General features: G+C 47.3%; 1 protein-coding gene across 1 annotated transcript; it reads left to right on the forward strand.

Moving 5' to 3' along the window:
• Window positions 1-600: 600 nt before the first annotated feature.
• On the forward strand, window positions 601-9868 carry LOC104472975 (uncharacterized). The gene is made up of 6 exons (XM_010120651.2): window positions 601-704; window positions 1548-1826; window positions 3777-4025; window positions 7206-7343; window positions 7935-8054; window positions 9524-9868. The coding sequence occupies exons 1-6, from the start codon at window positions 644-646 to the stop codon at window positions 9682-9684; spliced, it is 1008 nt and encodes a 335-aa protein (XP_010118953.1). The 5' UTR covers window positions 601-643; the 3' UTR covers window positions 9685-9868.
• Window positions 9869-17974: the final 8106 nt, after the last annotated feature.

Consider the following 17974-nt stretch of genomic DNA (forward strand, 5'->3'; position numbering starts at 1 on the left):
AACTTCCTGTAACCTTTATTCTTTGCCAGGGCAGCTGTATGGAGCCCTTTCCTCCATGGCAGGTACCACTCGGTCACTGGAAGAGCCCAGCAAAGTTGAGGCCGGCAACTCAGCCTTTTCATACAGAGGGAGAGCCTTCTCCCACACCTCCTGCTGGTGAGACTCCCCATAAGTGATTGTGGTTGGTATTTTGGAAAATCAACTAGTCTGTGTGTGCAGTGCTTTATGTGACAGGACTGATTTCTCTTCCCCGGGTGGGGATGCTGTACTTCTATCAACTGGAAAAGGATGAAAGAGGTGTTTAGCCTTTGCCCGGTCACAGTATTAGCATCTTCCTAAACGGGGTGAACTGACCAGGAGATATTTTTGTCTCTCCTCGCCTCTCAGCCCTATTTCTCACACTTGCAGCTAGCTCCAAGGTGCAAGACTTTGCAGAGCACACTGTGGCTTGCGCTGGTTCAGCCCGAGTTCAGTCACCCAAAACTTTGCAGGTCTATTTTGAAACATTATTCAATCTGTCCACCATGGAGTTTCTTTTCTTTTTTTTTCACTCTTACTTCTGACATCATTTCCTGAATGCTATATTCACTGAGCTCTGTAGCCAGATCGTCTTCTCAGCATATGATGCAAGGAGCTCTTTAAAATGGATTTCAGCTCTCCTTTTACTCTGCAGTGCTTGCTGGTGATAATAACTGTTACTCATGGTAAGTGGGATTTTTCTTTATCAAGGTGGCAGAGATTTGCCTAGATGAGCAGACACCTTAATTTTGCTCCCAGATCTTTTAAGGACTCTACCGGGTTTGGGGAGACATCAAATAGTGTAACTGGTAATGCATGAAAGGCAGTCAGACGGAAATAAGACAGATTATTTCTTTTAGTAAACTGATGGTAACTAACATTATAGTACTTTCTCAGTGTACTGCACCTGTAAAAGCATTTCAGTGAAGAATGTAAGGTCCTTGTATGCGGAATGCTGGCTGGAGGGACTGGAGGGCAATGTGGTCCTGCTCCTAATGCTCAGTGCGACCTTGGGTTAGTCCCCAAGCTGGCGTTGCCCTGCCATTTATCCATCTCTGATTTGCGTTCAGCAACTTAATAACATGCAAGGATACTGTGAGACTTGTCTGAGTTAAAAATGCAACCTTACTCTTTGGGTAAAAGCAGCTGTGCAGGCAGCAGTTGGTTTTGCTGCGCTCTGTCTGAGATCCATGGCATCAATGCCCTGAGGATCTTTCCTTGCACAGTCTTTCAGCTCTGAGCAGGGGTGGTAGATGGTTGTGTCAAATTTGGGGAGAGGAAAGACCCGCTGCTCAGCCTTTCGTCACCCTGTGTGCATGGTTTGCACACCACTCCCATGTTATCAGGGGGGCAAGCTGGAGCTGGCCTTTATAGAAAGCTTCCCACTCCTTTGATATTCAATTACTGTTGACCACAGCCTGTCTTTACGGGTGGGTCTGTCCCTGTTATTTGCCTTTCTGGGAGGCAGCTGAGAGGGGAAGGGTGGACATGGCAAACTCACTGTCCATACTCTGTGCCTTTCCTTTCAGGCTCCGACACCTGGACCGGTGTGCTCAGCGGCGGCTCAGCAGTCTTTTCTGTGGGAATTCAAAGCCTACAGAACCTCTCCAGAATGAACAAGAGGGACATGAGATGCTTGACAGCTGTCTTAAATGATACATTGTTGGCCGAGTGCGGCACTTCTGCCAGCAGATGCCTGAACTTGCAGAATGGCTCCCTAGTGCTGAAGAGCGTGGAGAAAGAGGACGAAGGAAAATATGAGTTTGTTTTTCACAACACCACCAGATTTTTTACACTGAAAGTATTTGGTAAGTGGCCTTCTTAGCAATAAATAGCTTTTGAACTTGTGAGCCTGGCTGGAAGCTGGTGCCTTGAAATTCTTCCTAAGAGACCACTTGAGCTGGCAGGAGCTATTGGTGCCTCTGGAAAAGGTTTGTAAGCCTCTGGCACCTCAGGGAGCAGTAATAGCAAGTGTAAACTAAGGGATGCTTTTTGCATCCACGTTGTCAGTCTCCCTTTTCTGTTGAGCCTTCCTTGAAGTAGCCGGTCAGTTGAGCTACATAATATTTTTCCCTGATGTAAGAGACAGCAGCATGAAATGATTGTAAAGTTGAGCCTACAGTATGTAGCTGGAGATTTCAGTCCATTTCCAGAGTACTCATCCTGATGGCTCTCACAAAAGCTCTCTTAGACTGACAGAATTTTGCTGCCTGTGGGCACACTGCCTTAAGAAGTTAACCCGACCTGACTTGGCTCTGGAAACTCAGCTGGACTTCTGTGCAGGTCTGGGTTGAGACGTGCTGGGTTTTTCCCCTGCTTCATGCAGCCGAGGAAAGGTACTAAAGGAACTGGGTGTGATTATCTGATTCTTAGCTACCCCCAAGCAATCTTGGAGATCAGCATCTTCTGGGTTTGTTCAGAGACCAGCGCTAGGTACCTTACCGTGGCAGTCTCCCTATTGTCCTCCCCATGGCCTCAGAATTCCTGCTCGCCTTTGTGTGCCTGCTCATCCATCTGTGGGGTGAGAAGACAGAAACAAAGTCACTTCTGTACAGAATCCAGCTCACTGCTTGGGTTAATATGGAGAAGGCTTAAATGGGCTTGCCCCTCTGCTGAACAGTGCTCCAGACAGCCAGCCACTGTTGCTCTGGTCCTCACCTCCACTGTTCCTTTCGCAGGGCTTTCACTTACACAAGCTTCTAAGAGAAACTGAAGCGTATGAAATTGTAATGAAAATGTCTGAGCAAACTGGTCTCAGTGAAGACAAATGAATCCGTACGCCTTTCGGCGGATCTGCTGCGGAGAGTAGGTCAAAGATGTGACTCCCTGGCACGAAGACCAGGGGCTTAGACTGGAAATAGGCAAAGACTGCAGAAGCATCCTGGGTTTAAGCTCCATTTTGGTGGATTTGCTTTGGGAACCTTAGTCTCCTCCTTGTGTTCTGTTGCCACACCTAAGTCACGGAAACAATTTCACAACAAAGGTATTTCCGGAGGCAGTGAATTTTAGCTGAAGATTATGTCCTAGTTGAAGAAAGTGATTTCTGAGCTTATTTACTTGAATGTTTGCATAGACATTCTCAATGTGACTCTTACTGTCATAAAACCATACCACGTCTTTGTATAGTCTGTATTTGCAAAGTGGCAAATGTAGGAAATAGGTTGGCTCCTTCAGTAGACTGAAAGAGAGAAATTCAGGAAAATGTAATCAAATCAATGATACATTACTTTGTTTTAAATTGTCCTAGTCTGGGTCATCCTATATAACTGCAGGTGTCTGGTGTTGGTACCTATGTTGGGCATGATTTGTAGTAGTTCCTCTCTAAAATAGGAGAAGAAGCAGAGCGACAGCAAAAGTACAAACCTCTGGTGGAGGAGAGGGCTGAGTCTCCTCCGAAGCCTCTGGCTGGCAGATGCTTTGGGTGTTTCCCTCATCCTCTCAGATTAGGGGCTTTTATTTTCTGCGTTTTCAATTTCAGTAAGGAAAATGAAGAGACACCAGATTTTTTGTGGCATCTCCAGAATAGGGACCAAGAGTCACTAGCAGGTTTGGGTGGGCACTGGTAAGCATTTCAGGGCTTGGAGCAGGCACTGAAGAGTCTGGTCACTTATTTCTGTGCTCCCTGGCTACCAGTAAATGTGGTGGTAGTAAGACTGCCAGTAAGGGGAGCTCCTGTCCAGCTCATGTTCACTGCTGAGTCTGCTCCTCACCTTTCTCTTTCCTTCCTGATCCTGTTGCCCCATGCTGTGTGTGACCAGAGCCGACCATTGGTATCCAGTGCTTCCCTAATGGGACCGGAGAGTTGTTCTGCGACGTGACCAGTGATGAGAGCACCAGCTTTCGCTGGCTGCTGAATGGCACTGCACTGAGCGCCCCTGAGGCTTGTGTTAAGGATGGCGGGAAGAAGGTTCGCCTGGACAAAACTGTGCCTGGGGAATTCGTGTGTGAGGTTTACCATGGGAAGAGTGTCACGAGGACTAGGCCCATTGTACTGTCTTGCAGCTATGGTGAGTAGTGATGTCTCCAGAAAATCTCCCTTTTCGTTTCTTGCAGCAGAAATCTTAAGGAGCTGTTCATGTCTGCGTAATACCAAACTCTTCTGTCCTCTGGCAGCTGCCTTCCAGACTTAGCACATCCTCCCTTTAGAAAGTGTCCCTTTGACTTCCTTCTCCCTCCTGTATCTCCGACTGACACAACCTGCAACCACAGAAAGGATAAAAATTTCTTGAGGAGGTCAACTCCTGAACTTCTTGCCCAACTCTGCAGCAAGGATGAATCTCTGTCTGTTCTCCTACTTTCCAGTGATGGAGACCTTGCGCCCTCCTGTGCACCGATCCCCTATGCCGGTTTAGAAACATGAGCTGCTTTCTGCTGTGACATTTGTCCGTTACCCAGATGGCCTTCCAGTTTCTGCAAGATCCCTGTAAAAATACCTCCGCTAGTTTGGCGCTGTTGCTTCCAGACTCAGCTGAGGTGTTTTGCCTTGTCTCTTTTCTCCTTAGCTAGACCAGCTGCACAAAGTTTTACCAGACTATAAAAATGTCTCTCCATCAGCCCCACATCATCAGAGTTGGTAAAGTAATTTATTTGCAAAATGTAGGGGTTTTTTTCCCTCTGTGTCCCTGCTCCTGGGTATGTATTTCTGTGGAAAGCCTATGACTTTACCCATTTGCACGCTATCCTAAATGCCGAGTACTGTGCTTGAATGAGGCCATAGTTTAATGAGACGGTAAATCTGGATTCTAGGACTGATCAAAACTGCCAGAACCTCATGATGCAAAGCACTGGACTGTATTGTAAGCTCACTTTTTTTTTTTTTTTAAATTATTAGATAACCTTGGGTGTGATTTCAGTTGCATCTCCAGTAGTGAAGGTTTTTTTCCTCTCTGGCAGTGAAGATGGTCATCAAAACTATGTTAGGGGGGCATAATTTAGCGATAAAGTTTTTACCTACTTAGGTGTAATTAATTTAATCACCTTTGCTATTGGAGACATTGTATAGCGCAATAGCACCTAACATTTTAGAAATTGTCAGAGATGCTCCAGCTACACAGCAGGTACTCTCTTTTCTGCTATGGCTGGCAAACAGTTGGTGTGAAAGCAAAATTACTGACATAAACTCTGTATCATTTGTGCTGGCATTCAACAGAAATGCCGTGGGCTGTTCACGCCTGATCACGTTGGTGCCATGGGCCGATCTCTGCAAGTCTGGCATGTGTGATTGTGGAGCAGTGATCTTAATTTTGTCCAGTTAAATTGGTCAAATGTTGTTCAGTGTAGTCAGACCCACGTTGACCGAGGCACTGAGGAATGAGGATGCAAACAGCCATGAGCTCTGAATCAAGCCCTGGGATAAATCATGCGAGTGCTGACAGTTACCACTGGTTATTCTGGGCGGCTGGCCAGTCCCCTGGGTGTGATAGCGGTTGCCCACTTCCTCTTGAAAAGCCCTCAGGGGAGTTTAGTGAGAGCTCTGTTGGGATGGACATGCGCATGAACATGTATTTGGAAAGGAGTGAGAGCGAGCAAGTAGCAGTGGTTTGACTTTTTGGTCACCAAATGCAACCACATTCATAAAAAGTGAACTGAAGCAGTTATGAATACTAGTAAAATTAATTGAAGAGAGAAATGAGTTCAATGAAATAAATTAAAGACTAATTAATTATTTTTGTGGGTTATTATTTGCTCCAGGCATAGGGCTGAATATAGTTTTTTCCATTTTAGGTATAAGATCTATGTAAAAGCACGTATTTGGGCAACCTGTTGGCTGACTAAAGGAATTTTGAGTAATTGTTAGCATAAAACAATTTGGCAGAAATACTGTAAACTTCCCAGGTCCCAAAGGGCTCTGACCACACAGAATCTAAACCAGAGGATTCAGAAGTTAACAAGTCAACATATAAAAAAGGATGTTATTGATTATTGTTTTATTACTTGTTTATTACTGATTTTTAATACAATATTTTATTTCAAGAAGACCTTTTTAACAAATGTCAATTTTTAAGGAAAAAATATTCTGGAAAAAATATTCCCAACATATGTTTATGCCTTTGACAATATTTTCTAAGCTTTCATCAAAAAGGAAATTATTAGGGAAATTATTTCTCATTTGCTGAATGTTTAATTTTGAGTATAGATTTTTTGAACGTAGTAACTGTTCCTAAAGAGACTGGAATGAGCACTCCAAAAATACTTTGAGTATGTGTGGTTTCACACACGGAAGTGCCTGTCTACAGTTGTTCTTACTGTTCTGGTGAGTATGTGGGCTATGACAGCATGTAGTATGTCCTGGAGCGTTTGAAACACTTCCCAACCTCCAAGGATACACAGCAACTCGTGCGTTTGGGGTCTCAAAAACAAGCTCCAGATGAGCCTGTTGGTTTCCCCAGTGCAGTGCTGTGTGGGGATGCGCACGGATTAAAAAAAGCCAAATGATTCAAAAAGGGATGACTTGGGTTTACCTAAGGAGCTTTAAGGAATTTGTATTATGGCGATAGTTGAGTTGAGTTGAGTATGTTTTTTTTCATATTGGGAAGGAGAGTTTTCCTACTGGCTGCCCCAGTTTGGAGCAAATTGTCTTAGTGAAGGAGCAAGTCTGGACAGATTTCTCTTTTCTGCGAGTCTGTGATGCCCTCTACCAGCTTCCCTGCTCAGCAGCAACACGTGTGCAAGTCTGAGTGGTCAAAGCAACCCTGAGCAAGGGACTCTGAACTGGGTAATAATTAATTGTGTGCAGCCTTCTGCTCAGCCATCTGTAGCTGTTGCCTCCTGCTAGGAGTTTTGCGTGATCTCAATTGGGAAGGGGAATAAGGAAAAATCCTTCCCCAAGCAGCAGTGAAGCTGGTTTCCTACAGCTCTGACTCTGGTGGCTGGAGTTTCTGGTGCCTGAGGAATGATAGAATCACAGAATAGTTAGAGTTGCAAGAGACCTTTAAAGGTCTTCTAGTCCAACCCCCCTGCAAGGAGCAGCGACATCTCCAACCAGATCAGGTTGCTCAGAGCCCCCTTCAACCTGGCCTTGAATGTTTCCAGGGATGGAGCATCCACCACCTCTCCAGGCAATCTGATCCAAACCAAACCAAAGCAATAATAAGGCCCACATGCTCTAATCTGTCTGCAGGGTTTCTCCTGTTTGGAGAAAGAAGCTTTTCCACCTGGTAGCTAACAGCGCCCTGTCCTTCTTGCAGGTGACCTGCTGCAGTACCCGTGGTTCATTTACATCCTGGCAGGGTGTGCGGGGGGCGCGGTTATCCTGATAGTGGCTGTGTCCTCAGTCATATGTTGCTGCATGAAGAGGAAACACAAGTTCATCCCAGTGCCTTCAGGTGAGTGGAGACCGCCGTCGCTCCCTGGGATGGGTCTCACAGAGGACAGCATTTGTGCAAACTGGGGTTGAAATAGCCGCAGCACAAGCTGGTCTCAGCTTGGTGGGTGCTCCCCTTCCAGCAAGCTCTCCCCTGACCCGCTGGAACGGGAAGCTGCTTGCTGACAGGCAACTCTTACGACCAATGGGGCCTTGAGCTAAATCTTGCTTTTCCTTTTTTTACTTCACGCTTGCCACCACATGCTCCTGGCCAGAAAGAAACACAGCAAGAAAATTGAGCCCCTCTCCTGAAGGGACCTAAGGGTTGCTGATGGCAGCAGTCCTTTGTCAGCACCAGTCCCTGAGTGCAATCTTCCCATGTCCAGTGAGGCCACTCCAAGCTGTGTGGTCCTGCCAGCACGGCCAAGCTGGTCTCTGACAGGTTGGCAATGGCCCCCTGTTCTCAGCATCCGTCTGCTCTGCCAACGGAGCCAGTGCCAAATGAGGAGGAGATGCAAGCATGCGTTGGTGGCCTGGCGTCACAACGGACACGCTGAGGCTGCTAGGATGTGGGGGACCTCTTTCCTTCAAGTCTCCGGTTTTGATTTTGCAGAGGAGGAGAAGGACGATGGGCTAACAATGTCCGTGGTCTCCAGTGAAGGTGTGAAGAGCCCCCCCAATGGAGACCATGTTGAGGCTCAAGCTGCCCAAATCGACTGCCCTTCAAAGCCTGGTGGGTCCGGTGACATGTTCTGAGTTGGGGCAATAGCCTCTTTAGGAGGGTGAGGGACAAAATGGATGTGTGTGACTGATGGGGGAGGAGCAGGCTGGAGAGAGAGAGGCCTGGGACCCGCTAGTGCAGGGAAGGTGCTGCATCTTGTCCAGAGGACAGAAATTGCAGCAGGTCATTTGTCAGTACCTTACGTGTACTCTGCTTCTGCGCAGGAGTAGCTCTCGCCCTCACCCAGCTGTGAAATGTAGCAGCAGCCGGCTTCTAAGCATCCCGCAGAGGGTGCTGCCAGCAGACTGCAGACTGTCTGTTCCAGTATCTCCTGTGCCTAAGTACACATCTCACAAAACGTGCAACTCCCCCGAAACTTAGCAGTGTTCCTGCAATTTTCTCCACCCCCCCCCCTTAACATTTTACAGGAATCGTCATTGTTTTTGTGAGCAGTTGTCTTAAGGACAGCATCCACCAATATGCTGAGCTCTAAACATAGCTAAATCCCATCCAAGTCAGAGGTGTGTGTATTTCCTTAAATTTGGACTAAAGTGGGAATACAGTCACATTTTAAATCATTTGAAGAAATCAAGAATAAAACCCCACAGCTTTAGCATAGTATGGTCGAGAGAGTGCAGTGATAAAAACCTTTCAGAAATCTGCTCAGTGAGTACTTGATAGTAATCCTCCTCTATATGCATTATATTTCCCGCAATTTTGTTTCACAAACACAAACACCAGCAACACCTTCCCACCCACTGCTATCAACTGAAGTTCGTCTAGCAGAGCTACCATGAACTGGAGCAGCATTACATAGGTCATAGCCTGATCTCAGCACTGCTGTCTCCACTTCTGCTGTCCTTCACTGTACCACGCACAGCCTCTCAGCAGCTCAGCTATGCTTTGTGTCTCACCTTGGGTACTGCTTTGCCCTGCTTTCAAAATATTAAAAGCTACTCATGAATGTAGTGCAAGAAAGAAAGAAAAAAAAAGATGTAAGCCATTCAGGTCATTGTTTAATATTAATATACTTCAAGTGTAGAACTTTTTTTTTTAATAAAAAATTTACACATTGTCAGTTTGACTAACAAAGTATCCCATATTTAAAATTTCTACAAATAAGTAAAAAGCAGAGATGCATATGGAAAATGTTTAGGTGAGAATATATTAAATATGTGCTGTTAGCCGTCTTTAATTACTCACATGTGACTGAATAGATTTGGCTTTGGTATTTTGGTACATTTTGGGCAGCTGAGCCCAGAGAGCTTCAGCACCAAAGTGTCTTTCTTACAAACAAAGCCACGATGAACAGCTCACCAAATGAGCAGTTTTAAAGAAAATTGAAATTTGGCTTGCAGATGCCTGGGGAGAGAGGACTGAGCAGGTTAGATGGCCTGCAGCATCAGGGACTGGAGGGGGGGATTTTAATGGGCATGAGCATAGCATGGGCACTTATAAACCATTTCTCCCTTCTTTTTCAGATGCTGCCCGGGCTGGTCAAGGTATTGAGCAGCAGCCCTCAATGGAAGAAAATTTGCCAGTGGAGATAGAGCCTGAAGAAATGCCAGACCCAGAGGTCATAGTTGATGTGGAAAGCCAGGAAAATGCCTCGGACTGTTTCCCAGCTCCAACTGATGACTGATCTGGCACGCTTGCTGTTCCACCCTGTCTTGAAGCTTACGACATCTGTCCTTTGCATCCCATAGTCTCATTGTGTGTAACAAATGGTCTCGAAAATTTTAGCAGGGGAAAGACATGAGGTGTCAGGCCTGCTAACCTCATTTAAAAAAAAAAAAAAAGAAAAAGAAAATATAAGAAAAAGCATACGTATGGCTTCAAAACCGCGCTGCTGTGGGCTGACAGGTTCACTAACAAAGAAAACCGGGCAGGTCTTTGATGCTTTGCCTGTTAATAGACCTGCAGGCAACCTGCGGAGCCTGAGAGCACAGCCTGAAATGAGATGGCTGCTCCCAGCCCACTCCACCCCTTGCCTTGGCTTTGCCAGCCGTCAGCTCCTGCAAGGGGCAGGCATGACAGGTGGATCGCGGTAGCCTGCCAGTCCCAGACGGAAACAAGGAACTGCCAGAAATTTCCTGAGAAAGCCTCTTCTCAGGAAATCTCAAGGTATTTTTTTTTTTTTTTCACAGGCCCTGCAAGAAAGCTTGATGGAGGTTTCAGCTAGGTATCTGCTGTGCTGGGTGTTTATCTGAATCGCTCCTCTGAGCTCCAGACCCTTTGTGATGTGGCATTCATGGCTTACTGTGAGAGGCCAGGAGTGGCAGTGGGGGCTGCTGCGTACAGACCCCGAGACGTGACGCTGGCTTGCTTGCCTTTCGATGACCCCCCTGTAATGGCAGGGGGATACCGGTTACCTTTCACCAGGACTTAACTGCTTGGGTTGCCAGTGAGTTACAACAGCTCTCTCACGAGCTTGCTTGCTTGCAGCAGAAGGGTGCCGGGGGCTTGGGTGTGTAATTTTGGCAGAAACCTTGATTATAATGCTGAGAGTGTTCATCAGTGCAAGCCTTAGTGCCTTTAGTGTAGTGGTTTAGCTACTGCAGGCTGATTAAGCTGGCCATCTGCCTGTGCATGTAGGCTTTTTTAGTGCTGCGTTATTTGCACAGACAGCAGCGATTTATAGACTTTCTTGGGCAAGCCTTGCTGCTACGCACACCCTGTTCTGCTCAGGGGAGGTTGGCGAGCAGAGCAGCCAGGGTAGGGCAGAGCCATGGGGAAGAAGGACGAGGTGAGGAGAGGGCAAGGCCTCAGTTGCAGGCAGCAGGTAGCCAAGTCCCCAGCAGAGCTGCCGGGGGTTGCGTGGGGCTGTCAGGCCACGGGGAGTGCTGCAGGGTGCCAGAACAAGGTGTATTGACTGTACAAGTGCATTTTGGTCGTTGGAAGTGAGGCATGTCGGTGTTAAACTAGCCCAATGGGCTAGAAGGACATGGTAGAGTAAAAGCAGAGATGATACAGATCCGGGCTGAAAGAGAGGGGGAGGTTTGTATTGCATTCCTCTCTCTTCCCTTGTCCTTCTGTCCCTGTTGTGCTGGCATTGTGCCACGAATCCCTTGGAAATGGATTTATGGTGTGCCTTGTAAACGCCACCCAACGAGGTCTGCAAGTACCCCCGCAAAATCAAAACCAAGCTGAATGTTTCTCTCCCAGATGGGGGAGCTGGTGGGATGGCTGCTTGCTCACCTGAAAGTCCTCTATGTCTGTGCACATGGCAAAGCTCTGCATTGGTGACGCCCAGCCATAGGTTGTTCTTGTTGTTTCCTTGTCCTGTGACTCCGTTTAGGAGATTTTTGGACCTTGTGTGCTGTGTTGGTGGTGATTCAGCCTGTTTCTGCTTTTTAAGGCTGCCGTAAGAATCAGATATTCCACGGTAAGAGGGAGGTAATAATTCTTTTCCTCATGGTGCTGCGCTATCTCATTTCAGTACAAACATTCCTCAAAGGCCCTGAGTTGAATGACAAAGATGCGATGCCGGACGCTTGGGATGGCACAGTACAGTGGCAGCGACGCTGGGTGGAGAGGGGCCTGTGTCACTGAAATGGGGGGACGTAGTCAGCTTTGCTTCTTTTCTGCACTGTCTGGCAGGAGCAGGCAGGGGACAGTAGACTCCAGCACATGCCTCACCTCAAGGGCTGAGCAGTGCTCTGAGCTGCACTGGAGAAGATGCCAGCATTTTGGGTGCTGAAGGTGGCAGAGCTGGGCCAGCCTTGTCCTGCTGGGCTAGTGCGTCCCAACTCCAGCTTGCCCTAGTGCCAACCTTGCTGCTGCCAGCCCCAGGAGGGCTGGGGGTGCCACTGGTGTATCCTCAGCCTGGGAAGGATTTTTTCCCATTGAGATAGGCATCTGAGACTCGAGATGTCTTTATGAGGCAGATAGGACGTGGCTGATTTTCTGTCCTTCCCCACTGAAGATGCCATTCAGCAATGGGGCAAAGGTATCTGTTACTGTGAGGTCAGGAGAGAAGTCATGCAGCCTGTGCTCTTCCTTTAACTGTACGTGTTCATGCCCAGCTATTGTTCTTTTTTGGTGTTTTTTTTTTTTCTTCTTTTCCATGCGATGATTTTACTCCTAATAAAAAGATCTGGTTTTAACTTGTTTTGGAAATGTTTATGTTCTGTTATTTAACAATTCTTCCTTTATGGATTTCACTGAATGTGCAAGGCAGTTTCCAAATTTTCACCTGGCCCAGTAAAGGAAAGGTAATAACAAGCTATTGCTGACTAGAGCTGTCTAGGGAACAGAGATCACAAGGGCATTTGTTTGTAAGTCAGTCCAAGAGAGGCTGTAGGACAGTGGCATACAACCAGTCCCCATCGGAGCGTGTGCGCTAATGTGCCTGCGCATCCATGTGCACGGGCAGCTCACCAAACCCTGCCTCTTGTGCCTTGCCCAAACTGTGAGGTGCAGGGAAAGGGTGCAGGGAGATGGCTTCACTTTATCCATCTTTATTTTTTTTAACACCTAAGCCACCTTATCTATGAGAAAGGATGCTTGACTGCATAGCTCCTTTCGCAAGGAAGAGGTGACTCGCTCATGCTCAGCCTTAGACGAGTTGGGCTTAGGTGACAGGTAGAACCGTTGTCCTGATGGTTTGTGATCACATAAAAATCCCTTGACTTTGCCATTACAGGGTTAGCCCTGGAACAGTGGTGTGACTCGACATGGGTGATCCTGTTCTGCAGCCTGTGACCTCAGCACCCCAAGGAGCCACCCACCTGAATTTGCAGTTGTTTCCCAGCCTGACTATGGTGCTGCACCACCCAGGTGATAGCGAGGATACTTTTGGGCGTGGGGCTATCTGGCAGAGTAATGGATGTGGGTGTACATGGTACTAACATCAGGAATTTGACCAGAAACAGAGAGTTCTGAGTTGCCTCTTTGGGGCTTCTGGGAGCCTTGGTGAGGTTGTGCCATGCCAGCCTTACCCTCTCCAGATTACTGGTGCTGGAGTGCCTCTGAGTGCCTCTGGTCTCCTGTGGGGAGCTGGTACTTTCCAGGGGAGGGAAGCCACACAGAGAGCTGCCATTGTTCTCCAGCCACTGGTCCTGGCTGGGGAAGGCTGGGAGTAGGGCGGGGTCCATCCCTCTGCTCATCCAGTGCTGGCGGGACAAGGGGAACTCTGCTCTGTGGGAAATGCAGATGTTTTGGGATGTGGTTTCTTCCCAGCTGAGACAAACCACCAGGGGTTTACAGTAATGTACAGAATGGACATTTAGATTTGTATCCATGTCAGTGTTTTGTGGTGGGAAGAGAAAAATTTCCCTCTGCTTGTGGCATATGCTAAGCAACAAATGACATTAAATGTAATATGTAGTCTTTTCCTGATGTAATTCAAGCAGTTTGTGAATATTAAAGGAGAACAGAGAATAATCTTATTTGACTTAAATTATAGGTGAAAGCAAAAGCAGAAAAGAAATGTGTTGTGTAACAGTGAGCAAAAAAAGGGGGAATGATCCCTTTAGATTTTTTTTTAGCATTCAGGATGAATTAATCCTCACAAAATTCTCGTGTTAGTAAAGCTCCCCATCCCAGTAATGAAACAGTTTGTGCTCTGCTTTCCAACCTCCATCCCAGGCTGCTGTGCCTAATGTCCCAGCAGCTGTGTGCATAGCCCTTGGGGTCCTCCCTTGGAGCCAGCATGGGGGCAGAGGCACTAGGGCAAGAGCCAGCAGTTTGTGGGGAGCTGGAGGATCAGCTGTCCCCACCACCATCACCTCTACAGAAAAAACAGAGTAGAAGCTGGTGAGTCTAACAGCAGACAGACAAAACTGATAATGGGCAGGTTACAGCAGCAAAAGAAACGGTTGCTGTAAATACAGAAGAGGCATGCGAGCAGTGGTTGTGTTAACTTCTGATTAAAATCTTGGTGTAGTTGAAAAAAAGCCTCTAGATTTTAGGCATGTGCATAGTAAGTTCATGTAACTTCTAATGAACTATGCAATTAATTTCAAAATAAGCAAACGAGAAGAGTTCCAGGGTAACTCAGCTGTAGAATACAGTGTCACTGATAGGTATCTTCAAAACCATTTCCTTAACATTAGCAAACAAATTCTAGTGGTACTCTAAGATCCGGAAGTGTAGGTATTGCTTCCTACAGGTGGGGAGGAGTGAGATGCCCCGTGGACTTCCATAGGTAAACACACAGAACCAGTAACAAAAGTGGGCAAGAAGAGCAGTATCACTCATTTCTGTCTGAGATGGAAGCAGAATTCGGTGATGTGTCATCGCAGAGGCTTGGATTAGTGTTTGGGTTTTGCTTGTAGCTTCGGCCAGGCTGCCCAGTGTCAAACTCTGAAAGCTGTGACAAACTGCAACCCTTCTGAGCATATGCAATGCTCCCCTTTTGTCCTCTGGTGTAAAACAGGCTGGGAAACAACATCATCACCCAGTGGGGACCCTGTGACCTTTGACAACCAGTGACTGTACCCTGCATTGGTTTTGTTCACAATGCACACTGGTTTTGTTTCCTTCCTGCAAGATTACATCACTCATCTCTCAGGCTGGGGATGTGGCTGGAGTCAGCAGGGGAGTCTTTACTGAGAACCTAGAAGGCTCTTAGATGAAGCCCTTCTAAATATTTATACTTTTCCAGCAAGAAAATGGTGGCAGGTGGTGTGTTAATTATGTTAAGATTAATTTAACTTGGATATGTTCAGTTAGGAGACCCCTCTGGGCCGCGCAGGACCACTGGGAAGTGTGGCATCTTTCTGGCTGGCCTCCCTTGAACACCACTTGTGTGGCTCCAGGCTGGCTGACAGGCTGAAGCGGAGCTCTTGGCCGGCTCTGGGAATGAGAAACTCTGACCTCCAGCTCTCCTGATCACCAGCAAGCAACGTGGCTGAATCACAGATCCACTATTGACACGGACTAGAGGAACTGTTCTCTGGCTGTACCAAAGCAAACTGCCTGGAGGGCAGAGGGTGTTTAATGGTAAGGAAGGGTAGAGACACCCCGCCTAAAACGTCCAAATATGGCTGAACCCCTCGGGTGCTGGATAGCAATTACACTCATGTAGCATGTGAAGAGCCCAGAGCCATTCTGTCTCTACATGTTGATGGCATCATTGGCATCTTTATGGGGTATTTCCCACCTCAACCAGGAGGTGGGATTTCAACCCCAAACAGCTCCTTGTCCTTGGGGTTCCCCCACCCTTCCATCAGCCATGACTGAGTGGCACAAAGGGCCTGACTTCGTTGAATATTTCATTACACTTGAAAGTTTAGGTACCCAACTATACCCCTTGCCTCTCAACGCACCTACAGATGTGTGCTTGGCAGCTTAGTTCCTGCCCCAGGAGCTAACGCTACCATCTTCTTTCGTCCACCCCTCCTGTCATCTCCAAGCTTTGCTCAGAGAAGGAACCATCTGCCAGCACTGAGCCTCCCTTTTCGTCAAGGAGCTGGGTTTGGACCTGCTGGGTGGTGCCTAGGGATACCTGATATCCCAGCCAGAGCTGGCTGCAGGTCTGTAGGCAGTGAGTGGAGTGATTTATGAGTTTTTCCCTTCTCTCTTCCTGTCCCTGGGGGCTGGAGGGGTGAGTGTTGTGAGGCTGTGGTGAGTCTTTGCCTAATGGGAGACAGAATCATAGAATGGTTTGGGTTGGAAGGGACCTTTAAAGGTCATCTAGTCCAACCCCCCTGCAAGGAGCAGGGACATCTCCGGCCAGATCAGGTTGCTCAGAGCCCCCTCCAACCTGGCCTTGAATGTTTCCAGGGATGGGGCCTCCACCACCTCTCTGGGCAACCTGTTCCAGTGCTTCACCATCCTCAGTGTAAAAAAAGTCTTCCTTATATCCAGTCTCCTCCTTCTAGTTTAAAACCATTACCCCTCATCCTGTCACAACAGGCCCCGCTAAAGAGTTTCTCTGCATCTTTCGTGTGGGCCCCCGTTAGGCACTGGAAGGCTGCTATAAGGTCTCCCCAGAGCCTTCTCTTCTCCAGGCTGAACAGCCCCAACTCTCTCAGCCTGTCCTCATAGGAGAGGTGCTCCAGCTGTCTGACCATTTTTGTGGCCCTCCTCTGGACTTGCTCCACCAGGTCCATGTCCTTCTTATGTTGGGGGCTCCAGAGCTGGACGCAGTACTCTAGGTGAGGTCTCATGAGAGATGGGAATATCTGGCTTATGCTTGCTTGGTTTATGGGCATTTTGGGGCAGGGGCTGGTCCTCATGCACGGGGAGCCATCTGTAGTCTGCTCATTGTGCTGTTCTGGCAAACACAAATGGTAAGGAAAGGTTCCCATCTGTAGAAGCAGCAAATATGGATAGCTAATATCAGCTTATTTTTAATTGATTTCTTTTTCTGGCTAGCACGTTCCATGTCACACTTAGCTAATATCCACAACAAAATATGGGATGGGGCTACAGTATAAAGTGTGTATTTTATAGTTAATATTGGAAATGAGGGAAAAAGCAAAACTTGGAACCTGAATTCTATGCAGAATTTTTAAAACTCACCTAAACTGTTCACAACCACCAATAGTTTTAGTATTGTCTAACAGTATAGAAACCAGATGTATTACAGACCAAGAATTACTTGGAGGCAATTTTCAGCAAACCTTTTGGAATTGCAAATACAGTACATTAAAGAGAATTATTATCTACTCCTATATTGTATGCAAATGGAATAAAGAAATACAGTTTAGTGGCTATCCTCTTGCCAGCATTGCTATCTCAGCTTTAGTTTATGCAAGTTCCTCTTTGAAGGCAAAACATATTTTCCCAAAACTGAGGAGTGAAGCGGTTTAAAAAGTTTTAAATGTAATAAAACATGTAATAAGACATCCTCAAACAAACAAAAAATGAAAGAAAAAGATGATGTGATGGTGTTTTTGTCTATGTGAAAAGAATTGCAACATTAACTTTGAATGCGTGACTTGAAGCAATGCGCATGAAGAGTATGTTGCACTCCTGTGAAAGCTTTCCATCACAGAGCAATAGGCCTCAGAGATTTCTCCTCTGAAACCACAGACACACCTGTAGTTAAGGGACTGGGGACAGCAGGGATGGGATTCAGTGATGGATGTGAATGGGTAGTCAGCTGCCTGGCAGTCAGTCTGAGTTGAGCTGGAGCAGTCTACAGAAGCTGAGGTGGGTGAAGGCTTTTCCAAGGTGGCACACGGAGCTTGGAGCAGGAGCTACCTGCTGGGTGGGATAGCATCTGCTGCTGGTGTTTCTGTCATCATAGGATGCACCAAGAGAGGAGGAGGAGGAGGAGGAGGAGGATGCAGAGAGCAGAGTGATGGCTACAGAGAATCCAAGAGGAAGAGAGGGCACGGGCTTAATGACTGAGGCCACAGAAGTGATGGTGAGTAACAGCAGTCGTAGATGCTGTTTCTTTCCTCAAATTGGTGGGGAGGCTGCAGGGGTTTCAAGTAAGGTCTGTCCTCCCTCATCCTGCAGACTCTTTAGGTGATAGAAGATGTCATCTTCCAGAAAGCCGTAATGACTGCTGCTTCCTCCTCACACCTGCTCTCCCTGACTTTTGGCGTGGATCCTGTTCCCCAGACAAATGCTCTTCCCTCTCCCGGTGGTAGATCACAGCTCCCCTGAGCCCCTCTGGCGATGGGCAGCCTGGGACATGGGGGTCCTTACTCCTCTCTGCCTCCCTCATGAGCCATTTGCAGGGAACGTGCTGTGCTGGTTTTGATAAGCCAGAGAAGGCAAGTAAACACAAATCTTCCCATAGCAGCAAATGGGAAATACCTTTTCTTTTTTTCCTCCTCCCTCCCCTCCCTTCCCCATTCTCTAGTTCTAGCCAGCCCTTTCAGGATTTTTTCTCCTGACTTCACTTTCTGGTATAGATTTTGCGAAATGAGATGGGAGAAGGGTGGTGGGAAGGCAGGGACTCAGGCAGTTGTTTAGGTACCCTGAACAGAAGCAGGAACTTGCCTGTTCCCTCTCCTTCCTGAGCACAAGCT

This window comes from Chlamydotis macqueenii, chromosome 1, assembly GCF_036417535.1.
Source record: "Chlamydotis macqueenii isolate bChlMac1 chromosome 1, bChlMac1.mat, whole genome shotgun sequence".
Taxonomy (NCBI): domain Eukaryota; kingdom Metazoa; phylum Chordata; class Aves; order Otidiformes; family Otididae; genus Chlamydotis; species Chlamydotis macqueenii.

Coding starts and splice junctions, on each gene's coding strand:
- LOC104472975 (XM_010120651.2), top strand. CDS start 644: ATGGATTTCAGCTCTCCTTTTACTCTGCAGTGCTTGCTGGTGATAATA. Junction 4,026..7,205: donor TGTACTGTCTTGCAGCTATG/GTGAGTAGTGAT, acceptor TCCTTCTTGCAG/GTGACCTGCTGCAGTACCCG. Junction 7,344..7,934: donor GTTCATCCCAGTGCCTTCAG/GTGAGTGGAGAC, acceptor TTGATTTTGCAG/AGGAGGAGAAGGACGATGGG.